General features: G+C 35.5%; 1 protein-coding gene across 1 annotated transcript; it reads right to left on the bottom strand.

The window, feature by feature from the left end:
- Positions 1–6,724: 6,724 nt before the first annotated feature.
- LOC146596757 (calcium-activated chloride channel regulator 1-like) lies at positions 6,725–23,000 on the bottom strand. Its single transcript, XM_085303510.1, has 14 exons — positions 22,821–23,000; positions 20,891–21,031; positions 20,496–20,646; positions 19,714–19,831; positions 18,829–19,000; positions 16,731–16,958; positions 14,711–14,935; positions 13,508–13,685; positions 11,642–11,748; positions 10,452–10,676; positions 10,044–10,311; positions 9,651–9,815; positions 8,567–8,797; positions 6,725–7,155 (listed from the first exon to the last, which is right to left on the bottom strand). Exons 1-14 carry the CDS (start codon positions 22,998–23,000, stop codon positions 6,725–6,727), a joined length of 2,820 nt encoding a protein of 939 aa, XP_085159636.1.
- Positions 23,001–24,611: the final 1,611 nt, after the last annotated feature.

Raw genomic sequence — 24,611 nt, 5'->3', positions numbered from 1 at the left:
CGCGCGCGCGGCGCCGCCTCAGCGGGGGGCGCAGGCCGTTATCTGCGGCGCGAGGAGGCCATCTTGTGTGCGCGCTTGTCCTCCGCGGGCCGGGCCGGTGCCGCCCGCGCCACCGCTCGTGGCCCGGCCCAGCCCGGGGCCCGGCGCCCTCAGGGAGGACTCGGAAAGGACGAGGCCTTTCCGCCCCCGTTTGTTCAGTCCGGGGTTTTTGTGAGTCAAGCCTCGTTTGTCTTCAGGAAAAATACTTAAAAGGGTAGGCCATGGCAATGTAAATCGTGAAAGATTTTGTCAGAAGTAACTCAGGAAATGGCTGTTTGTTAAAAGAATTCGTTTAGATAAATACGTACATTGACACAATCATAAAATGCCACCAAAATAACACAGAAGTAGTCTTTAAAAATACCTAAAGTATTATAGCTCTACTGTATTCTAACTCAATGCCACTAATTAAGCAAACTAAAAGGTGAAATTACACTCTAATAGTTTTGCTTTATTTTAAATTGATCACAATTTTCAAATGCTTCAGAAGAAAAGAGGCCCTTTGGCATGGATGGTTGTTTTAAAACAGATTTACAATGTAGCATTATTGGCAACAAATTAATATTCCTAGCTTGAAAATTATCCTTGTGATTCAGTTAAGTAACTCACCAACAAACTGTAATCCTTAGCGAAACTTGATAAAGTCAGAGGAAATCCTGTGGCATCAGGGCAGGAAGTGAATTCCAGAAAAAGGAAATAAGTGTAACAAACAATCTTGCTTAAGTACTGCTTGTATTCCAAAAAAAAAAAAAAAAAAAAAAAAAAAAAAAAAAAAAAGTAGGAAGTTCTCATTTTGCAAGTAGTAGTGATAAGGAGAGGGCCAGAAAGCTGTTGTATTGTAAGTATGTGTTTGCTTTGCTTGAATTATATTTTACCTCTTTCAGCTTGTATTGTATTATGTACATAATACAATGTATCAATATTTCTATATAAAAACTATATGGCTAGTTTGTTTCCATTTTCCTAAAATGAATTTTACTGGCATAATAATATGTCAAGAACCTCAGATGTTAAAGGAGGTAATGTGCTTGCAGATAATGCTACGCAATCATATAAAAAACAATTACTGGTGTTTGTGATTCCAGTGTAAGATATGTGAAAAGACAGCAACATCAAAGAATTAAGATTTGAACATATAAACACAATTATTTTGTTTCATAGCTTTCATTCGTGTTAACCATTAGCAGTTGCCATTGACAGAATCCATTGACTGAGATGTCAAATTGAGTGCAGTTACCTCAAGGCAGAAGTACTCACCTCAGGTGAGATAGATGAGGAGGAATTTCTTTACTGTGAGAGTAACAGAGCACCGGAACAGGTTGCCCAGAGAAGTTGTGGAGTCTCCTTCTCTGGAGATATTCAAAACCTGCCTGGATGTGATCCTGTCTAACATGCTCTAGGTGACCCTGCTTGAGCAGAGGAGGTTGGACTAGATGATCTCCAGTGGTCCCTTTCAGYCTTATCCATTCTGTGATTCTGTAATACTTGGAGAGACTGATGTGTACAGGCTGGAATTTCCAATGGTCTAGCCATGGCCAAAACGCTTACACCCTGCTACTACCCAAGGCTTATGGGCCTTACCTACTAGAGAAAAGTGCTGCTTTCTCTAGTATATTGATAGCCTTGAGAATCAGCTCTTTCCTGCATGAGTAGATACCACTCCTTTCCTAGGATAGCCTGTATCGAAGAGGAGAAAGTCCTTTCTTTTAAGCCCTCATAGGTTAGAGTGTTCACACAGGATTTGGAAGACTTAATTGTTTCATTTAAAGGAGGCCTAATCTTAGGAAGATGGCTTGACTACACTGTATTTCCACCTTTAACAAGTTGGCTATTTGGCATATTTGGGGAACAAGATATTATTTTCATTTTTTTTAACGTTCTTGCTCTTTTCATGAATATTTAAGCAGTCAGTGGGTGAGTGAAGGGGAGAAAATAACTCTTCAGGCAAATGGTTACCATACTTACCTGAGAGGAAGGAGATATGTCTTAATATATGTTTATATATTTCATATTAAGCAGACCTTGTTTGGAAGACTTTTTTTCACTGTTTTACCCTACAGGTGTTTAACATTACATTCAGTCATTGGAACAGAATCTGGAACTACATGTTGCCTGTCTTTTCCACAGTATTTTACTATCAACAAAACCACTATGGAGTTATTTGCTTTCTTGAAGTTCTCTTTCTCTCTACCGTGCAAGCCTATAACCTAATAGTCATGACAAGCGCTAGAAGGCTTCTGGACATCTTGGAGGAAACATGTATTTGGGTGTTAACAGTTTGGAGATTCCTTTTGTCATCTTAAGGAATTACCATGTACAGGCTGTCTGTCCTGTCTTTATTGGAAGCTTCAGTACCTGCAGCAAGGGCTCTTAGTGGCAATTTGGTCTTTCTCTACAGCTGCTATTCAGAGCCAAACAAATCATCAGGGGAATTGGGTTCAGGTTAAACTAATAAATCTGGCTCAGGTAAGGAGAGCTGCGTCTGGTTTGTAGAGCTGTGTCTGGTGCTTAGTTATGAACTAGATATGGAGCTAAAGAGCTCTAAAGGTGTGTTCATAGAATGTATGGTGTATAGTGATACTCTAACTTGTTCTAATCTAATCATCTGGAAATAGGTGAGAAGTCAGCATATTTGCTTCTGCCACCAGTGCCAGAGGAACATTAATCTCCTTCAGAAGTGTAGAGTGGACAGCAGGAGTGGTCATCTTGTACATTGAAGTATAAACCACAAGGGAATCTACTGAATTGTCTCAGTCTGAAAAAGAAATTTAAGCATGCCATTCCCTGTCATCTCTGAGATCGGTGCCCCATGCCCTAATAGATACGTTTTCTAGATCACATCAGTGAACACTGTTTTTCCTGTTGCATGATCTTCAGCACTGCATTTAGCACACAAGAAGATCCAAGAAATAACCCTTTACACCTTGTACTGTGGTGTATAAACACAGGCTGGAAGATCCCTGCCCATGGTCAGAAGTGGAATTTATACAGAGAACTATTTACTGTTATTTGATAATAACCAATTTGAGGATTTCTGATTAAGATTGCCTAAAGTGGGAGGCAAAAAATCCTAATGGTTAGAATTGCTGTAGCTCTAGTCTTTTATGTCTCTGCAGATCATTATATTTATTTTAATTTATTAGGTTGATTATGTAGGTGTAAAATTTTATAACAAAGTTTTACCTTTGAATACACTGTAAGTCGTGAAACTTGAGATCTGTAGGTGTGAATCACTATATGATGCAACACAGTCCCTTTTACTAACTCTGTATTAACTTTACTTCTGTGTCCAGTTTATACGTGAAAAAACTAATCTTAATTTTTTTCTTGTCTAGTAGCTTTTTCTGGACAAGCTTGATAAAAATCAAAGCATTGAAAATGTATGAAATATCGAGCATTTTACTGAATGTAAAATACTCAGCATTTTTGAAAATCACTTTGCAAAAACATTCTTGGTTTAACAGATTTTGACATGGTTCAGAATGGCTTCGTAGATAAATTAAACTTTTGTTTTGTTTGCTGACTTTGTCAGTAAGATATGCTTTAATTCTGAGGAATATATGAGTGTCTAAAAATACTTGACCTTTAAAGCAATCCTTTGTCTGTAACTTACCAACATCTAATGAATACATTGGGAGTGCTTCTAGAGTTAATTCTTTGATGTTAATGAATCTTTGGTCATATTCTTAAAGATTTACACCTACCAAATAGTAATTATTAACATTTTATATTAAATTAAAATATTTCTGATGTATTTAAAGTACGAAATACTTATGATATAAAGAATAACAAGTTATAAATTAAATGCTTATAAGCTGACTCCCAGTATTACTTTCCAAATTTATGGGAAGGAAAAATTTAAACTGAGATCAAAGATTTAATAAAGACCACCCAAAAATGACTCCATGATTCAGTTTATATTGCAGTGGTAACACATTAAAATAAATAAATAACATTTGGTAGTATGAATAATCCCAATACTATAGTACCTGTGCTGAAATTCATACTTATTTAATTCTATACTATAAATAGTTACATAGATCACATCTTTTGTCAGTACTTCCCTTCCCACTTATGATTGTGCAATTGCAACATATATTTTGTATAAAAGAGTTGTTCTGTGAATATGGATTTATATCCTCTTTTAATGGACTTAAGCAGCTGGAAATGAGGAGTGCTTCCAGCCATAACTGTGCAGAACTCCATCTCATACTGCAAAGAACAGCAGCAGTCCTTGAACCAGATGTTAAGAATATATATGCATGAAAATCTGAAGGTAAACATGGTTCAACATGCATTAATGTAATTAAAATACATACAAAATAAAAGGAGCAGAGTGTATTGTTTCTAAAGAAATGTATTCAATATTTGCCACTCTCTCTAGTTATCAAAGCTTTTATTACTGAAGTAGGTAGGGACACTTGATATGAGTATATAGCCTTCATGTCAACATAAACAAATGTGAGATTAGTTTTGTAATAACTGGGCAAAGAATATAAAATGAGTAATACCAGCTGTTTGGTGTCTGTACAGTCAGACTTGCATTAGAAATCTGGGTGCTGGATTTGACAGAAACAGAAGGTGATCCTTCTCTACACCATGTTTTTGTCTAGAAACTACTGCTATCTGAGTAGGAATTAGTGCTCCCCTTTTCATTAGTGTAATCTTCTACTGATTATCACTGCAGCTGCTGCCATACTCCCTGGAAACACTTCAACTGGAATTGCACCAGAAGTGCATAGAGGAACTGGCAAAACACTCAGTAGGCAAAGGTCCTGAATTTTCAGGGAATGGGACTGGATAAATCATGTGTTGTTCTTGTGATAACCTTTGTTACTAGAGTTTCATACTTCCTAGAGACACAGTGGGATATTTTGGTACCCAAGTAGCATATCAGTTTGGTCCCATCCTGCCTAGCGCTCTCAGGAAAATTCTGCAGGCCAGAATTTTTCCCTATGGAAATTAAAAATGAACAAGTTTTTGGTTTTCTCCTTTTTACTGTGCAATGATAGTTTAATGACCAGAGCTATATCTGCAGCTTTACTTGTTACCTGCTGATAACTGTGGGCAAAACCAGTTTATCACATAGTACCACAGGTTGTCCATCCATGATACAGGAATATTTAAACTAATCTTTGTAGAAGACTGAGATGTACTACTAGAAAAGCTCTGTGAAGGAAGATGCAATCCTTTTGAGAGGAGCTTTGGGAAGACCATACTTAGGAACAAAATTTGTTGGCTTAACTAGCACAGCTTTTCTAGCTAGTCTAAAGTTGCACATGACAGTTGCATCAATAGCCAGGATCCCAGCCCACATAGCATTTGAATATGCAAACTGTCAATATAAACATAATGAGTGAAATCATTAAAACAGTCTTGCCCTTTCATTTTGCACTTACTTGTCAAGATGCACAAATGAGCAAATTATGTCTGCCTTCTTCACAGATCTTCTGAAGGGAGGTGAATCCTGCATTATTTCAACCGAGTTCTTAAGATCTTTTATTATGAGTATATACAGTGCTTAGTAAAGTGAAGCCTTTACTTCAAATGAATCCTCTAATTGCTCCTACAGTAATAGCAGCCAACTGTAAGTACTAAATTAAACTTTAGTTTAATCATATTTGATTTTACCCTTAGTTATGCCTTTATATTAAAGTCAGAGTATCCCCAAAAGAGATGGTTTGATATAAAGTGATTTTTGGAACAGTTTTGGAAAACTGGAAGTTTTTTGTGTGAAGTCCACTAGATGTCGGTGTCACCACACAGTAAACATTGCAGCTGTGCTTACTAGGCAGGTAGAAATGGGGTGTCTTCAGAGGAATGCATCATTTGTCTTGGATCATGGACATTGTGTATTAAGATCTGCCATATTTTTATGTAGCTCAGGGAAGTAGTTCCAGGAGCAGTGCTGCAACCCGTTTATTCTGACTGTATGATGTAGTTCCTAACAAATAATATATATATGTATGGTAGCGGTAAAAATACAGTCATAGAGATCCCTCTCCTTTCTTCACATTCCTTCTTCTTTAGCAGCTTTAAAGCTATATAAAGGTTCATCCTGGCTTCTGACTTATAGCTCTTTTTCATATCCACCTTGGAGCCTTTTCCATGTGCTCATTTGCATATATTGTGCAGTTCTCATTCTGCAAGTATTTAAATCCTGTGCTGCACTACACATACCTGTAGCTCCACATACCTAAGTATTTTTTTGAAAATATACCTTGGAGGTAGCTATTTTTGTTCGTGGCTCACTAAGCCTATCTGAAGACATGTGAAAGATGCACAGAAAATCATATTACACTGCTTGATCTCTTTTTCTGTCTTGTTTTACTTGATTGTTATGCGGAGATTAAGGAAACTGTTATTTTTCTTTACCTCCTTTAAGAAAACAAGAATATACTCCATTGAAAAAGTCTTGCAACAGAAGAGTTTAAGTAATTAGATTGCATAGAAACTAATGACAGTACACATCACATTTCTGAGTACCTGCTTTCAAATATTTTTAACATTTAATCGGTGTACATAGAAGACACTTGAAAATTTTAATCTGTAAGCATATCAAAAAGACAAATACATGTCTGTTTTAAATCACCACTTAGTCTTCAAACATACAAATATTTCTTTCCTTTCACTTATTGTAAAAATTATACTAAATTCCTTCTCAGCTTCTATTTTATAGATATGTTTACATTCTGATGGCAGGATCCTTTCTTCTGCTTTTTTTTTGTAAAACACACACAGTAGAACTTACAATAATACAAACAACAACTACACACCCAGCTACTATTGCCACTATTACTGTAATATTAACACCACCTTTATTGCTGTCATCATTTGAAGGCTTCTCTGAAGGTACAGCTGCTTTTGGAGGAATGAACCATGTGGCATGTGCTATGTTAGACACATCTGAGGTCAAGCTTGTGTTAGCAGCAGCACGTATAGCAATGTAGATTATAGTGCCATTTTCTATCTTTAGATTTTCTGGTTTGATTGTAAATAATTCTCTGGTACCAGCAGCCTTAGGAATGAGATCAGAGGAATTCACAGAAGCAGCATTATCAAAGTCATTCCTTAAGTCCAGAAGATTTTCACTGGTTTTTATTATGTAGTGATCAGCTAGGAAAAAAAAAAGAATATATGTAACAACAGATTAACACACGTTTTAATATCCTTGGTTGTGATGACAACGTAAGACTTTGACAACAATTTGGCTAAAATGCAGATGATTCTCTTCCTGTCTTACTATGGACTGCCCAGCTCAATTAATGAAAGTGGGAGGTTCAGCAGGATTGCTATTAGAACCTTACTTTACATAGTCAAAAGTGTATTGATCCTAAATCTGGGAACTCCTTCGCTTCACTAGTCTTAAAAAAGATTGTTTTACCAACACTATTAGCCTTGTCTGGGCTGTGCAAAATGTAGTTGAATGAGAAATTATACATATATATATAGTACAAATACACATATATAGTACAACTGTAAGATCAAGTGGCATTTAAAATATGCATTTATATAGCTGGTGTAGGCCTTCCATTTCATTTGTATTTTCTATCTCTGTAACTCAGAAGTTCTGAAACTAGCAAAAACTGAGATACATACTAAATGGTTGTCCCATTTGTCTGTAATCAAGAGAACTTGTAGTGACATTGCTGTAAATGTGTTTGACTTCCTAATTTTGGGGGGTACTGCTACTTCTGTTTCAAGATTTCAGTTTTTCAAGACTTCCTCCTCTTTATTTGCATGCTACTTGCTTTCATCTTTTCCTCCTTCTTTCTCTCTCTTTAGATAGTAGAGACAGATGCATGATATGCCCAGCTCCATACCAGTACAGAACCTGCAACCCTAACCTATACTGCAATAACTGGCTATTTTAGATATCAGTCTGTTTTAATGTAGAAGTTTAGTTGCAAAATAACTGCATACAAGCATCTGCAAGTTTTTTATTTATTCCAGATTTGTTCCCTGAGTGGCCGGTTATTAAAAATTTTAGATAAGTGTGARACTTTGATCTGAAGTTGTAATCTGCATGACTGTATACTGTATATTTTAGCATGCAATCTCTGGTTAATGAAAGGAAATGCATGTGCATTACAGCTGTAATTAGGTTTAATTTTTCCCTTACAATATACCTAAAATGAGAATTATGCATAGAACCTTACTGCATCTATGTAAGTGGACTAAAACTTTGTATTGTCCATTCTTTTTTACCTAGCTTATATGAACAAAGATAGACTAGGATTTGTTGCTGGACTCTCTGGTGGTTGTATTACAATTTTTATAATTTTATTCATTTGCTTCATTTGTAATATTCCTTGTTGCTTGGCTTTTTTAAAATTTTTTTCCCCCTCTGAAGAATTAAGGAGAACTAAAACAAGTGTTGTGCAACATAGGACTTTTTTTCGTTACTTTTCCAGGTGGGAAAGGTGTAGCTCTCATATCTGGTTGAGTGTCCTTAGGCCATGTCCTTTCAGATAAAAGGCAAGAAAGTATCAGTCTCATCTCACTAAAATAAAGTTTCTTGACTTACCTTGTCCACTATCGAGGACACCACCTGGAGCTGTCCAACTCAAGATAATTGTTTTGTTGTCTATATAAGCATCAAGGTCTGTAATTTTACAAGGTGGAAAAGAAGGAGAAATTCCTGGGCTAACATCATTCAGTACAAAAGAACTTGTTGCAATTCTGCTAAAACTTCCCAGCTGTGCTTGGATTTCTTCATCAGCCAATTCAGGTCTTGGTGCATTCATCTGAATTTTACCTGTTTGGAAGATTTTTCGGCTTTTACCATTACAAAATTCTGACTTACATTTTTTTTAATCTCTTATCTCATTAGCCTATATTTTTTTCCTTAGCTTACTCAAATTTAGTGGAAAAGTTGGTGAAGGCAGAAAAAAGATGATCTCAATATTCTCTATGTAAAATTTAGAAAACTCAAAAAGTATAACAAGTTTGAAGTACAGAAAATTGGAAGTGATGCTACTATCAGTAAAGCACATTACAGGAGTTGGTATTGGCTGCAATAAGGCAATTCCATCTATGTCTTCCTACATATCACAGCCTAGGAGAATTTCAGTTCTGTAGGAATTTGTGGGAGTTTTAGACAATTTTTATAGTAATTCCTCTAAATCTCACAAGGTATATATGAGAATATTAAATGCGAAAATTAACATTTATTCACCATTGGGAAGAAAAAGTACTCACGAAGAAACTCAAGAAATCTCAGAAGCTAATTTTTCTACCACCATTATTTTAAATACTAATTCTACATACTGAACTTATTTACTCAAAACTCTAATGTTAAAGTCTCATTAAAAATGATAGTTTTAAAATTTCTGTCATCAGTTGCTGAAATACATACTCTGAGCAATATTTATCCTTCTATAAGGGCGTAAGTTAAATTAATTTTTAGATTAAAGACAACATTTTGCACTGCTCCCTTACATAGGATACCATGGTTGCAGCTGTTTTGTTTTTTGTTTTGTGGGAATGATAGATGGAACAACTATTAACATTAAATAAAATTTTTGAATGTAAATGATCCCATTTGCTAAACGTTTACACCAACATTCAAATACAAATCACACAATGTGTTTTTCTAAAATGTTCTTTACCATTTTCTCTGTAGCCTGGTATATACAAGGCTCGATTTTGTCTGAAGCCAAGTCTGACAGTTGTTTTTCTCCCATGGGCATTCACTTTCAGACTGTATCTTCCACTGTTTTGGAAAGAAGTAAAGTATCTTGAGTAGATTCCATCATTCTTGATTGTATCAGCACCTTGGTATAGAAATATTGAGAATAATGTTCAGTAAACCAAGCAAAAATCTTGTAGTTTACTTCTGTCCTACAGCAGTAGGGTTCTCTATCCCCCTTGTTATTCTTTCCTTGATTTAGGGCATAGTCATGTTTCAGTCCCTAGTTATCACTAAGTCTGAAGCAAGTAAGCAGACTTGGATTCCAAAATGCAGAAATGCAAAGATTTTGATTGTGTATGTGGAAACTTACCTGCACCATTATCCAAAAGTTGAAGGCTTTCTGTTGCAGCATTGTCTTTCTCTATGGTTGCTATAACATTTGCACCAAGAACAGGCAAAAACCCTTGACTAACCTCTGCATAAATAACAACTGGATTAGGTGCCACATTTGCCCGATTCATGTAAGCTTTGACAATCACAGGAGGAACATCAGAGGATGCTGCTCGAGAGGTAACTGTTACTGATATAGTTTGACTAGTCGTATAATAGTTTTCAATATAATAATGCCAGTCTCCCACCTGCAAATCAAATACAAGAACAAATAAAAAAGCTTCCTGTTTTAACAGGAATATAATAAAAATTAATTAAGAAAGGTATATGCTGGTCTACAGGAAATGTCGATATATTCAGGAAATAAAATAAAATGTTCAATCTTTACCTCTGCAGTGCCATTTATACCAAGTCTTGCTGTTTTGGGGGTTGAACTATCAATTGTAAAGTCTGAGTTTCCATACTCTTTTCCTTTGGGGTCCCTTAGAATAATACGTGGACTCTGTAAACTCCATGAAATGACGAAGAAAGTGTCATTTCCCACAGTTTTGTCAATAGTCACAGAATTATTTATCCATTGATTACGTGCAACCTCTAGATCTTTGCTTTCAAGCTGTTAGAGAAATAAAATAACATCTCTTCAGAGTGATTCATCAACTGCCGGGCAATGCATTGTTGACTTAAAATGCACTCATCTTGGACTAGAATTGAAAAGAATTTATGCCTTAAGAAAATTAACGTGAAGATATTATATAACACGAAGATATGCTGCTTTATTTATAACTCAGACTTGCACAGAGAAGACAATGCTACCTACCTACTGTGTCTACCTACAGGGAAGTTAGAGCCACTTGGCACAACTATTGAAGGAAGAAGAACCATAAAATCAGAACCTCATTTTCTGTGACGGTAGCTTGCATAGTCACACTGATTTTAAATGTAAAAATTATGATAAATGTAATAACATATGGTAAGCATAAGTCCCTCACTTTTTGTATCTAATCTATTTATTTACCTATCTAGAGCATCTATGTCCTTCTAGTGCAAGAGAACATCACTATATTTCCACTGTAGTTTGTCTGTCCCTTAGAAGAAAAACAATAATGTCTGCCTTTTTTTAAGCCCTTTTAAGGGCTTAAAAGTAAAGAGAGAGAGAGAGAAATAACAACAAAACAARGGAAAACATAAAGAAAAGCAAACAAGATTTCCTTTATTAAATAGGTAACAATTTTACATAATTTCCTCACTCCTATTTTATAAATGATTAAATCTACAATTAGAAAATAGCCCTTCATGAAAAAAAATCCTCTGTAGGAGGCAGAGGAGTAGATCAAAAACAATATAAAAATTCAAAAACCACCAGACCTGTTTGTCGAATCAGCATTGGTTGCTGCTTATAATCTAGCTGTCTTTGCCAGTAGTACGTTTTGGATAAAACATAGAACTGGGTCTAAGTTAAAATATTAACAAAGAAAGGAATGAAAGTTGCTAAATTCTAAGTAACAGTTTGCCTATGTGAAAAATCTAAAAGTTTATAGCTAAGAGCACAAGAAGTAAAATAGGTGTTGATATACAAACCTGAATAGATTGTTCAGATATATCTCCACTTCCGGATGTAATTCCACTGAATGCCTCAATTAATTTACTGGGGAGGACTTCATCTATAGCATAAAGCTGTAAACCTCCTGAAAGACAAGAGTAAAATAATTAGAAATATTATTTTTTGTTCTAAAATCAGTAAATTTTATGTGACTGTCTTGATAGACCATTCAATACCAGAAATTTGCTAGTAAGTTTAAAAACTAAATTTACCTTTTTTAATGCTTTAATACATACATCATGGTAAATTCACATAAAATTAATTCCAATTTATGCAGTAAACTCATTCTATCTCCCAGTGGCATAGTTTGCCTAATCACACCCCTGCTGTATTTCTTCAAGTATAGCATTTTTAGACTATTTGTATTACCTTTGGATTCTGAGTCATGTATTACCACTTAAATGAAATTCTGCTCTAAAAATATCTCTATAATAATGATGTGACATTCCGTGATTTGTGGCTCTTTGAGATCCAGATTGCCTCTGTTTATCTAATAGTGTAAAGTTGGGATCTCTTTACATGCATACTGACTTCACACAACTCCAGTCCATTTGAAGTTCTGGTACTCAGTGCAGATCTGTGGATAAATTCATGTTGATTTCATGTGCTCTACTGAAGCATTTGCACTTCAGGCATTTGCTGCACTGAACTTTCTTTCAACCTGGGATCTTATGTGCTGGACACAAACTGAGCTGTGCCCCAAACACAGAGGGCGCAGGAATCGCTGGGTGGGAAAGATGCTGCTGTGCCAGGCTGAACCTTGGGGAGATGCACAAAATGTAGTGTCTGCCCTCACAGCTCCCCTCTGCCATGTAACGCTGCTCACCCCTGTCCCTCACATTCAGACATGCATGTGCAGGCAGCTCATGTCAGGTACATGGCTCTGTATCGTGTGGAGTCATACACACTGGTGGAGGCATTAGCTCAGAGACCTACACAGTATCTTTGGAAATTGAATTTTGTTTCTAAGCAGGGAGACTTGCTAGTTGGTGACTACATTCTGAAGGACCGTATGAGTTCTTTCTGGCTCACAGATCACTGTTAATAATACTCTGCAATTGGAATTTGAATAACAGATTCTGTCTTAAAATACAGACCAGAACAGATTTGAGCTCTGGACTCTCCCATAGTCAGGTTGATCCAAAGATGTAAAAGTATACAAAGGTATTCCAGGTTATTTAAATTACTAAAGCAAGTGGTTAAGTTTGAAAATACGCAGCATGCACACCTCTCAAATAAGATTTATTCACCCTATTTGTTTAGAATCAGACTGCATTCTAGATCTACCCAAGGAGTTTGTATTCTCCCACAACGTTTGCACTGTAGCATGAAGCACTGGTGGACAGTTTTTAAACATCTATTTTAAAATTAACTGTGTAGCACCAGCTCAGATAACAGCTAGGTTTGCTAATGACAAAGGTAGTAACAGTGTTTAACATTTCCTAATAGTTCACTTCAGCTGCAACAGTTAGAGAAAATTAATATTTATATGGTAAATAAATCCATAAAAATTAAAGAATAGAGAAAATTCTAGTCATTACAGAACACTTCTTTTTGTATGTTATATAGCAATGTCATAATTAAATCTCTTTACTAATAAGGTATTGTCATGTTACTATATTTTTAAAATCAAAACCACTAAAACAAAACTATAGGTCCAAAGAGTGCTCCTGTTTGCATTTAAAAAGCCTGCTGTGAAAACAGAACTTCTTTAAAATTAAATTTTGAAAAATTACTTTTATTAAAATCAAATGTATATAACTTTCTAGAGCAATTAATTGCTCTTATTTTACATTTTCATACGAATATGCATGCCAGAAAAAGAGTTAATTTAGCATATTTACCTGTCAACTTTGAAAACTCATCTAATTCTTTAGCTGCAGAAGGCCCTAATGCAATGGTGTGAATTATTGCCCCACTTTGTTTCACGGTATCAAGACAACTTGCAATATACGAGTCTTCTCCATCAGTCAGCAGAACAATTTCAGAACCATATGTAGTTTTGAATTTATCTGTAATCACCTGAATTAAGAAGAGAATTCAAGATATTAGCAGCAGAATAGTTTTAAATCCTGGCTTACCCCAGAGCACAGTCAATGTATGTATTCAGAACTGTGTTAACTTCAAATATAGGAGAAATTTGTTCTTTAATAAATGTTAGAGGTTTTATTTAAAACTGTTCGATATTTTTATAACTGATACTGAAATATTTAATCACTTAAAACTAGTGAGTGTTAAATTACAAGAAAAAAATATTTATTATATATTTTCCTGGAAAAGAAACCTATCCCAAACTGAATATCTTGGAAATATGGTTCCTGTACATGCCTTGCCAATTCTGGGTATGAGTGTTTAAAAGCAACACAGAAAAATTTTATGTCTGATATCTGGAACCACTATTCTTTATTCTCCACCCAAAATTTCAGGACTAGAGAAGGACAGACATAGTCCCCAGGGGAATTTGGGATAGGTAAAGGTGGGGCAACTCTTGTTGGTGGAGTATGGGATGCTTAGGGGGACACCTCTGTCTCTGGCTATTCCATCCTTGTCTGGATGCCCTCCTGGCTCCTCATCTCCCCAGTCCCCCCCGAACCTCCTTTCTGCCTAGGACTCTCAGCAACCCCAACAGTCTCGTTACTCTCTGTAGCACTTTCTTTCTTTCCCCTTCTTCTATGCATTGCTACTGATTCACAGACTTGCAACTAAATTAGTTGACATCTGCTCATTTTTTCAAAGTCTGCCAGCCCCAGGGAGTAAAATAGAAAAGAAAAGAATAATATCTATCTGTTCGTATTTTTCCAATCTTGGAGTTTTTATGTGGTTTCATAATCTTAGCGGTTTGATTTTGACTTGTGAACCCCAGGAATTAACAATACTACTGCTGCACAGCTTCCCATTTCAATACTTACCTACTCCATATATTCACTGCAATGAACATACATGATTGTGTGGGAAGACCATGTTTAGTGGGCTATGAAGTATGTATGTTCCTTGATTTTTCATCAGTTTCTCTGCATTCTAGAAGAAATTTCCATGTTGTACTTTACCTGAAATCCTGTTTTCACACCTGCACAGATATTTGTTCCTCCTGCAGCTTTTTTAGGCAGATATTGAGTAAGACTGTGGCGCACTGTATCACTGGTAATTTGTTGCAAAGAAGTTTTCACATATGCACTAGATTCAAATGTGACAATTCCAACCCAGGAACCAATTTCAATAATTTGGAGCAGAAATACTTCTGCAGCCTGATAGAGATGGTTAATGCGGTTATTCTGTATGTGGAGACAAATAACATCATTAGAATGCAGTCCCTTTGGAAAATATAGCAACTATTGATGTTTTTCAGTTTGTAATGAAAAATTAATGACTATCTGCTATAAAGTATCTTAGACAACTCATTTGTGTGTTCAGTTACAGAACCATGTTCTGGTACCATAAAAGTGTGTTTGTGAACTGTATATTTCAGGAAAGATATCTTTAACCAAATTTCATCTTCTGAGGTTATGACCTCTTTTCTAATCAATTATTTGTTACTTTTTTTTGTTTTAATAGCATTCTGTCAGTCCGAATGTGCAGGATCTCTAATATCCATCAGGTAGGTTAGCGGAGGCAATAAGTATTTTGGAAATTGAATATTAGTAAAAGAATTTATATCTTAAATGTAAATATTTGAAGCAATTGAAATAAAAAAGTTAAAAATATTTCTTTCTGAAGTTATCTGTTATTGCAGGATTCATAATTATCTTCACTTTCTGAGTTAGCATTACATTATTAATTACCATCTGGTTTCATAAAATGTGTAAGGATTAGGAGATATTCATCCATATTGCAAAAATCATTATATAATTTATTACAACTGCAGATCTTTGCTGAAGATCAGCCCCAGGAACAACACTGCAATGGAATGGCACATCTGGAAATAGGTCTGCTAATGGAGCACTATGGGAGAAACCCACACTTATTTGTATGTCTCTAGAGGATTTGGGCATTTGTTGCTTTATGCTGCTTTGTGTACCTTTTAGTTTAAGGCATAACTGTCAAATATTTAAGAATATTTCTCAACATGCTTGAGCCTTATAAATTATTTCATTGAGATCGATATAAATGCTATTCCAGGCATTTATGTTTTTTGAAGCACAAGTAAGTACTGTGTCCTTCATGTGAAAGGTAAAGGTGACCTTCCCATTATTAAACAGTGAAAAAGTCTAATTTTTAATCTTGAATTCCTATGAGACATGACAGTCCGAACTTGTAATGTTTTAAAGAAAACATAAACTGTTGTTGGCTCACTAGTGAATTTTGGAAGAAGTTGTGGATAAGGAAATGCTATATGTTATAAAAAGATGATAGGTTCATTTTTAGAAGCTGTGATCTGCAGAGAGGCTTGAAGTCTATTAACAAAGCGTGGGGAAATGGCCTTGTCTATCCAAAATACTTCTGTCACCTTTCTGCGGCTGATTACATTGATACCTTTTTTTTTTAAGTAATAGGATATTTATGCAAATGAGTACATATTTAGGGACCTTTACTTAGCCTTGTGTCCATAAATATGCTTTCTGAAAGAGTAAAATATGCAAAATTTTGTGAAAAAAAATAAGGTGAAAAAGCCTCTGCCATGTTAAAATGTCATAGGATTAACATAACTCACATTTTTTGTTCCAAAAAGCAGTATCATGATGAGAGGAGAACATCTCATTTATTGCTACTTACTTACATATTGTTTTAAACAATTTTAGAATCATACTTAATAAGAATACAAAGTAAAATTCTATCTATAACATACTTTATGTTTTGGAGAGATACAGTGGTGCTGTCATTCTAGGTCTGAAACAAAGGAAAGAGAGTATTTGAATTTGAGATTTTATAAGAAAAAAGAGACTAAATTTGACCACTCTAAGTATTTTGAAGGAATTTCTTGTAGGAATTTCTAAATAAGATTAACAGGGAGAAATTAGTCTCTTTTTTTTCCTAAAATGATAAAGTTAATTACTAGACTATTGTCTGAAAGTTTATCTCTACATTTTTAATATTTTTTGTCAAAAATGTATATAAAATATGTATTCTTACCAAAGTCATGCTCCCAGAAATATCCAGTACTAGACAGAGTGCTCTGTCTTGGGTCTGTAGTAGCTTGAATGTGGGTTCAACAGGGGGTCTAGGACTGTTTATGACAGAGGAGTTTTGAAAGTCATCAGATTCCATAATTACTTCCCATGTGCTTTTGTAGTTGCAGATCATATTTTGCATATTTGGAGCTTCTGCATTATGAGTGTTTTTATCACAAAATTCAACCACCTAAAAAGTCAGATTGAATATAATAATAATTCTGAGCTTCAACAGTATAATAAAATATCTCAGAAAATAGAAGGTTCGTGGTGAGAGATGGACAAATACAGGTGTTCTTTCACAAGAGAATGTGTCTTCTCTGTCATGGTGCCTCTCCAGTCAGCAGCTTAGAAGAAGCAAACAGAAAAAGATGCTTCCAGCATGAAGGTCAGCACAAGTTAGCAGCCTACATATTTAACGACTTTCTTGCATTAAGCTGATGGTCTTGAAGCAATTCCTTTAAGACTTTTTGAGTAGAACAGGGAAACAGATGCAAAGGATGCAGAGTCAAGAAACAGCCTCCGCTGCTGTTAGATGCCTAGGGATATCAGCAGAGTACTGCTGAGGGAAAGCCATAACCACTAAAGCTCTTAGAAAGAGCTTGCTTGAACAAACAGAAATAAATAGCTGAAGGAATTATCATCCCTTACTACAAAGATCTGTCCCTAATGATGATCATGTGTCCCTGATAATGCCTGTCCTAGAATCCCTGCATAACCACTGAAGCATAGCTGACATGAGGGTACTAGCCTGGCCACTTTTGAGAGAGGTGGGCTGTTGCTTCTGCGTAAGGGATAAACAGACAAGTTTGTTCTGAGAGGAGGTAACACAGTTCAGGCGGCAACTGAAAGAGTGATCTGAAATCACCTGTATCTTATATGTAAGGCATCTGGCAAGAGCACTTCACTTTTTTGCCTGTTGATCTGATTTTCTAAAAAAGGAGAAAAAAGGATGCTGAGATCTCAATGCATATCYCTTATTGACACAAAACAGCTCTGAGATCAGTTCCAATAGCTCCCGTTTTCTTCTTTGAACAGATTATAGTAGAACTGATAGCATTACTTGGAAGGAGATTCACCAGGCACCTGGTGTACCTTTGATAATGTGCAACGTAATAGGAGATATGAGTCCTTTGAGAGACTTGGAAAAGCAGATTTCTACAAAACCTAGGTAGAGATGCTATGAATTATCAAAGGGGAAGATTTAAATAAGTTTCTAGTAAAAAAGTTAATTTAATTCCATTAAATAAGTGTCCAGCCCACCTCCAAAAGGAGATTGTTTATGTCCTTGCTGTAGGGGCCTGTGCAGTCTTATTTCCAAAAAAGGACAGTAGGTAAAGAGGCTGTCCTAGAGAGACTGCCCTCTCTAGAGTGTGCAGCTGCTCCCTTAGAAAAAGGAGTGAGAGGGGTTGTTGTAGCTTCAGTGGAGTTCTGTTACACAAAATCTCCTAGTAAAGCTTTTATTTCTAGTCTTAGAGATTATGGCACTTGTCCAAATTGGCAGTAAGTACAACCAACAGTTATACTTTATTACAGATCTTCCTAGTCAGACAGAGGTCAAAGCTACGTTAAAGATCTTCACTGTGGGACAATTGTTCTAAGAAGTCCTAAAAGATAAGAGACAATAGCTGCTTCAAACGTAGGAGGTGAGTAAGCTCGTTTAGAAGGAAGCTTGTTGAAACAAGCCATGGTTTACCTGTAGTATCAATTGGAAACTGTTCTAAAATAGCAGTGAATTTGCTGGAAATTGTTTGACATGCAAATAATGGGGGCAATAACAAACTGACAGAAAACACCTTCCAGAAAGTCAGGCACACAGCAGGGGAAAGAAGTGCAAAAGCAGACAGAGGCTGGCTGAAAAGTGACTTACATTATGAGCAAAAATTGTCTCCTGTTGTTTGAATTTATTCAGGGAAGCAGGATTTGTGCATATTCTTTGAAACAGACAGAAATTAGTGAAAGAAATGCCTGACTCTGTGATCTTTTTATCCAGCAGAAATAATTGACAAGACCTCAAATCTTATTAAATACTGAATTTGGAAAGGTGTAGCAATACTTACAGAAGGTAAGCTTTGCATATACATAATAGAAGATGGGACATTTTGTTGTTTATCTGGTACAAATGTGCATCCAGCTTCATAGAGCTGGCCATCGTATCTGCAGTCTCTTACATTACAGTTGTTTCCATTGCAGTCTTGAAAAACAACTGCACCAGTGACACTAGCTGAACACCTAGAGGAAGAGAAGATAGACAGGGTTGTCTAGGAGCACATATATTCTGTGGTAGTTTTCGTTATTTATTTGACATTTGGCTGCCCAAAGCCAAATTGCCATTGACGTGCTACTGTATGAGACACTGCACAAGTTCATAGGTAGGCACTCTTCATGCCTTGCAGAGTCCCCACTCTAATCTAGAAATGGTTAAAATCATAAAACCATTGTCTTTTGTTGATGCAACTGATAAGCATCCTGTGGTATTTGCAGGCAATGTAGGAAAGATGTTTTGGTAGGAGTTGCAACGCAAAACACTCTTGGAATGCCCAACTTGAAAAAAGGGCAAGTTTTTTTTTTTGTAAAAAACACTTAAAATCACAGTGGTTTCAGTAGGGGATTTTAATGTTGTTGATAACTACTATTTGACAAAATTTTGTTAAATAAGGTGTAACAGATGGTAACTGAAGTCTGCAATTGCACACAGAGCAAAAGCCTATGTAGCTTTATCTATAGAGCCTGTTACAAAACAACACTGCAATTAAGCCAGCTTGGACTCTGGGCTACAAGCATGCAATAGCAGTTGTTAAATAAACATCATTGAATCATGAACAGCTCATGGAGAGTCTACAGAGCTCAAAGTACAAACTCCACACAGGCAACAGCAATATCGGAATTGTTATTGAAATTTTTAAAACTGTGTAATATAAAAGCAGAAATATGAAAAGTAATACCTTGTTGCTTCAACATTTGCATTTCCAGAATTTGTGGACACGTAGAAAGGTGCATCGCTATTATATTCATCAAATACCCCCCACCGAAGATGAGCCCATTCATGCACAAAAACTCTGCCTGTTGAAAAGTAGTGACATATACACATTCTAAACACAACTATATAAAACCAACTTAACAATTTAATAAGTCATTTTAATAAAATAATTCCTCTCTCATGTAATCCCAGAAAACTGTGATGTGCTTAAGTGATAGGAATAATAATTTTATCTTGAGGTACAACAGAGAAGGCATCAATTTAGTAACCATGACTAGAATTTTGATTCATGTTTGGCTTTCTCAGAAATTCAGGAACTGTTCTAAAGAAGCTTTCTATGTCAGCAAAAATCTTGTGAGAAACTTTTGTTTTGGTGAGTTTTCTGTCCCATAGAGCGGCAAACCTCCACATTTTTTTTTCCCTTAATGTAGTATAAAATCTGATATACAAGCAGTGGATATTTCATCTGGTAAATTAGCTTAAAAGGAAGGCTACTGCTAATAGCAGCAGTTACAGTATAGAAAAATAACCATTTAAGGTTTTAAAGAGATAACTTTTGGATCCAGTGTTTGAGTATTTAGCTTCAGACACTTTACAGAATTTACTACTTCTGAAAAATCTGTCTCTTTTAAAGTGTTTTAATTTTGGCAAGCAAACTGAAGTACTCAAACTCATTAAGCACTTTGGAAATCATGGTCTTTGCATATTAACAGTAAAATAGGCAAATGAACTAAACAACAGTATTACCTCTTTCTCCATAAACATTAAGCAAACTGCTTTTTAATAGGAAGTTAGGTGTGAAATGGATGTATCTTCCTTTCTCTTTACATCCTCCATACTGTAAGGTATATGGATCATCTCCATACTTCAAGAAAGGATCTGCTATGATGACATCTGCCTACAAAAATAAGACCAACGGCATAAATAACATTAAGAAATGCAGGGTGGGCATAGAGAAGGGTTAGGTTATTCTTTCTTAATAAGTTCAGTCCTACAGTTTTTTACTCTACCAATACCATCAACTCTCCTCTTGAGTGAAAACTTCCAGGATTAATCCTACATCTTGTAATAATTCATAATGTAGCATTATCAAACCAGCTGTTCCTTATAGTTTTAATCATAAAGAGCTCTGTAGATCATACCTTGTCATATGATTCTGTTTTCAATCTTGAATAGTTGGTGTTTTTCTTCCATGTTTTAGGAATTACAATTTTTACAGACTTGAAGAAAAATCGATGTTTTGTAGCTTCAAACAAGTAATCAGAAGCATCTTTAATCATGACCTAGAGAATGAAAGAAAATAAAATATTAATATTAATATTAATATTAATATTTAAATTAAAAGTAACTGCAAGGAATAATTTAGACTTGTCAAGAAAGAGTAGTAAAATAGAAGAGCACTAAGTACCCAAAACAAAACAAAGGGAGTACAAATGAAGAAGCCAAATTGTAATTCTTGGAAACCTATACCTGCTCTATAATCCTCTTCTTAATCAGAGACTGTGATAAAATTCACACTCCAGCTCTAAATATAAGAATTTCTCTCTTAAAGCAATAGGGCTTGATAGCAAGTATGGTAAAGATTCACCCACTCTTTCATTTATCTGAAAAATGTCAGCATTTTTGTGTCAAATTCACTGTTTCTCCTTTCTTCTCATTTGTATTATTATGGCTACTGTATGCTGCCATTACTTTCCTTTCATGTTGCTCTTTTTTGAGTACAGACATCCAAAAAAAATTCCTTTTGTTTATTTTTCTCTCCAGTAACAACTAGCTGTTTAACGGGGAGAAAAAGGAAGGATGGAGCTGAAATCTGTCAAATACGCTTTTGATAAACTAAGAAACAAGCTGTGACAAAGGCTTTGGAATCAAACACCTATGTTACATATGCATTAAAAAATCACCTAGAGGATATTTCTTGAAGAAATTAAACGTGCCAGGACTGAGAGTAATAGTGAGTGCTAACCCCATGACAGGTTGAGAATTAGTGAGACATATTTCACCTTTCCCCATCCCACCACTCCCTTCTGTGCATGAAAAACAGATGAGTTTTAACTCATCTGCCTTTTAACCAAGGGAACTAAAGCAGAGGTGCAAGAGCAAGTTCTCATAAGCGCGGCTATTGTGTGAATTTATAATGTAGTAGTTATCTTGTAGGAACAGTAACTGCCGTATATATGCTTCTACCTTAAAAACATGCTTAGTGGCTTGGCTTGTCATAAAAATTAAGTGATCTAAAGTGTTTATTATTAAAAAAGGTGGCAATCAGGAAGAAATAGTAAAAAGCAAACCATCAATCACATCCAATTTAGCTTCATGTAGTCCTCTCATTAGGTGAGTGAGATCTGGAAATGTTATAAACTATTTAGCTGACCGAAGGATAGTATCCTTCATACTTGATCTTAGAACTGATATGGGACTGAGATAATCCTACATCAGAGTCTAACAGGCATTAGACATACTGCAGAAGTTGGGGTAACTGTCCAGAGAAGCATGGTTTTCAACAGATTTTCTCCAAAATGATTTTGCATAGGCAAAACCATATTCATTGCTTTGAGATCTGGCTGGCATCCTACACTAAGGGAGTTGATCTGTAGAAGCATCTATGTGGGATGCTTTTCAGGCATCTACAAAGGCTGCAATAAAAGCTAAGCCAAGAAATATCACTAAAGCTAAGCATTTTTTTGTACATTAGGAAGTATACTAACTAATGACAAGTCCTAGGAGAGTAATCCTAGGCATAATCAGTGGCTTAAAAAAAGACATTTTTTTTCAGGTAAAGATTTGGAAAGCTGCTTAAAGGAATTTCAGTCTGCCTCCCAAAAGAATATATTACAGTATTGTCTCGCATAGGCAAGTGGTGCTCTTAGTAAGAATAGTAGATGGCAAGACAAATTGAAAATGACTGGTTTAGCAACTATGGGATTAATCAATAATTAATTCAAAACAGCAGGAAAAATTCCCATTGATGTGAATGGAAGCTGGACCTGATTCATGCTATATTACAAATAGAAAAAGTCAAGGCATTCTAAAATGCTGAGAAACAAAGCATGCAAATACAAATATTCTTACCTTTGTGTTTTCAATGATATTGGCATCTTCTGGCACCTTGGGATTAATTGCAATAACCAAATCCTCGTAGCCACTCTCATTTAGCCATACCATAGAACCTCTTGCCACATGCAGGAGCTGAAAAGCCAGCAAAAAAATCAAGCTCCTAACCACCACTGTTACTTGTCCCTGTCCCCACATATTTGGTTGGAAGAGCAATGGCTTATCAGCCGTATTTATACGTATTTATACAACTGCCTTTGTACCCAGAAAAATGTAACATATAGTGATAGGACTTTGATCCTCTATGCAAATATGGAGAAATGTGATTGGATACACTGATTTTATTTAATTATGCATTAATTTAGGAGGAAATACTTGAATGTTATCATGACCTAAAAAAAAAAATAAAAGAATTTCCTTGTGACCTTGATGCACCTAATGTGATCTATGTTCTGTTACTCAGTTTATGTCAGATTGAATCTGGACCATATCCTGAGTAAGCAGAAATAATCATGCAAGCCCAGATCTCTGGAATTTCCTGAGGAAACTGAGCAATACAACTAAATAATATAGAATTTAAACAACAAAAAAGGCCAGGGCTGTTTAGTGAGAGAATAAGGGTCCTGAGAACTTCATATGTATTATTTGGTATGGTATGTAATATTCCTCTTTCCTTTTAGATTATGATTGTCACACTTAAAATATATTTTGCTTGAGTGAGAGCAGTTTATTGAGCAATTCAGATTACTCTGCGCGGCTGCCTTAATTTCCCTTCTCGTGTCTCACTTTGTGCTCTAAAAAACTTGTCCAGAAGTTATTTTATATTACATTCCAAGTCCCTGACAAAATGTTTAATAGCATCCGGCCTGTCATTGATTTGCAGTCCTTTGAGAAATGTCTACTAGATGATGATTCTCTACCTGCTGCTTTTTGAGATCTCTCAGCTAGACAGTTCCTAATTTGCTAAGGATGTGCTTGATTAAGCCAATGTAGTGCTATATTTTAAACTGGAATATCAGTACTCAGCTAGCAGATGTTTCATGATATATCTATTTTTTTAGTTAAATTTGCAATGGTGTAAAAATAAATAATAAAAAGGGAATAAAATGTGGTGATTGTCACTGATTACATTTTCATCTTTTAATCATTACTCATTGAATTCTACATGAGCTTTTCTGTTATTTGTGTGGAGCAGATGTTTAGCAGATTTTCTGAAAATTTTCCAGGTCACTCACTTTGCCTTATAAAAGTATTTTTTCTTCTTGGTGATATTGCAAGAGTCATCAATAATCAAGAGAGTAAACTGCTGCTTGAAAGTATTTTACAGTTCTTTTAAAATTATTAGATGAAATTTATCCAGACATATGCATTTAAAAATACTTCCAGTTGAAGAACTATTTCTGTCTTTTTTTCCCAGTAGACTGAAAAATAGCTCCTAATTTTCATGGGATGAAATTACATTATTCCATTTTTTCCCAAATACCGGACAGAAATATTAGCTAAATGCTTCTACATTTTTGCATCAGTAATAGCTTTACTGTATCTAGTATTTGCCTTATTCTGTCCTAAGTTTTTTTGTTGTTCCCAATACATTGATTTTGCCAGCATCAGTACTTTTCCCTGATATTTTAGCCTATTATTAACTTCCTGTATTTCCAATTTTCTGTCTTTATCATTACTTCCTTTTCTCAAAGTCCTTAGCGCACCAAAAGGTTTTAATTGCCCAACCCATAACAGTCTTTCTCTGTAATCCTCGGACAACCTCCTCAGGTTTTAACTGCCTGTGTTCAGCTCTGATTTGGTGCGACT

This window comes from Rhea americana, unplaced genomic scaffold, assembly GCF_003343005.1.
Source record: "Rhea americana isolate MKP2758 unplaced genomic scaffold, rheAme1 scaffold_2, whole genome shotgun sequence".
NCBI lineage: Eukaryota > Metazoa > Chordata > Aves > Rheiformes > Rheidae > Rhea > Rhea americana.
This window is presented reverse-complemented; position numbering and strand designations above follow the sequence as displayed.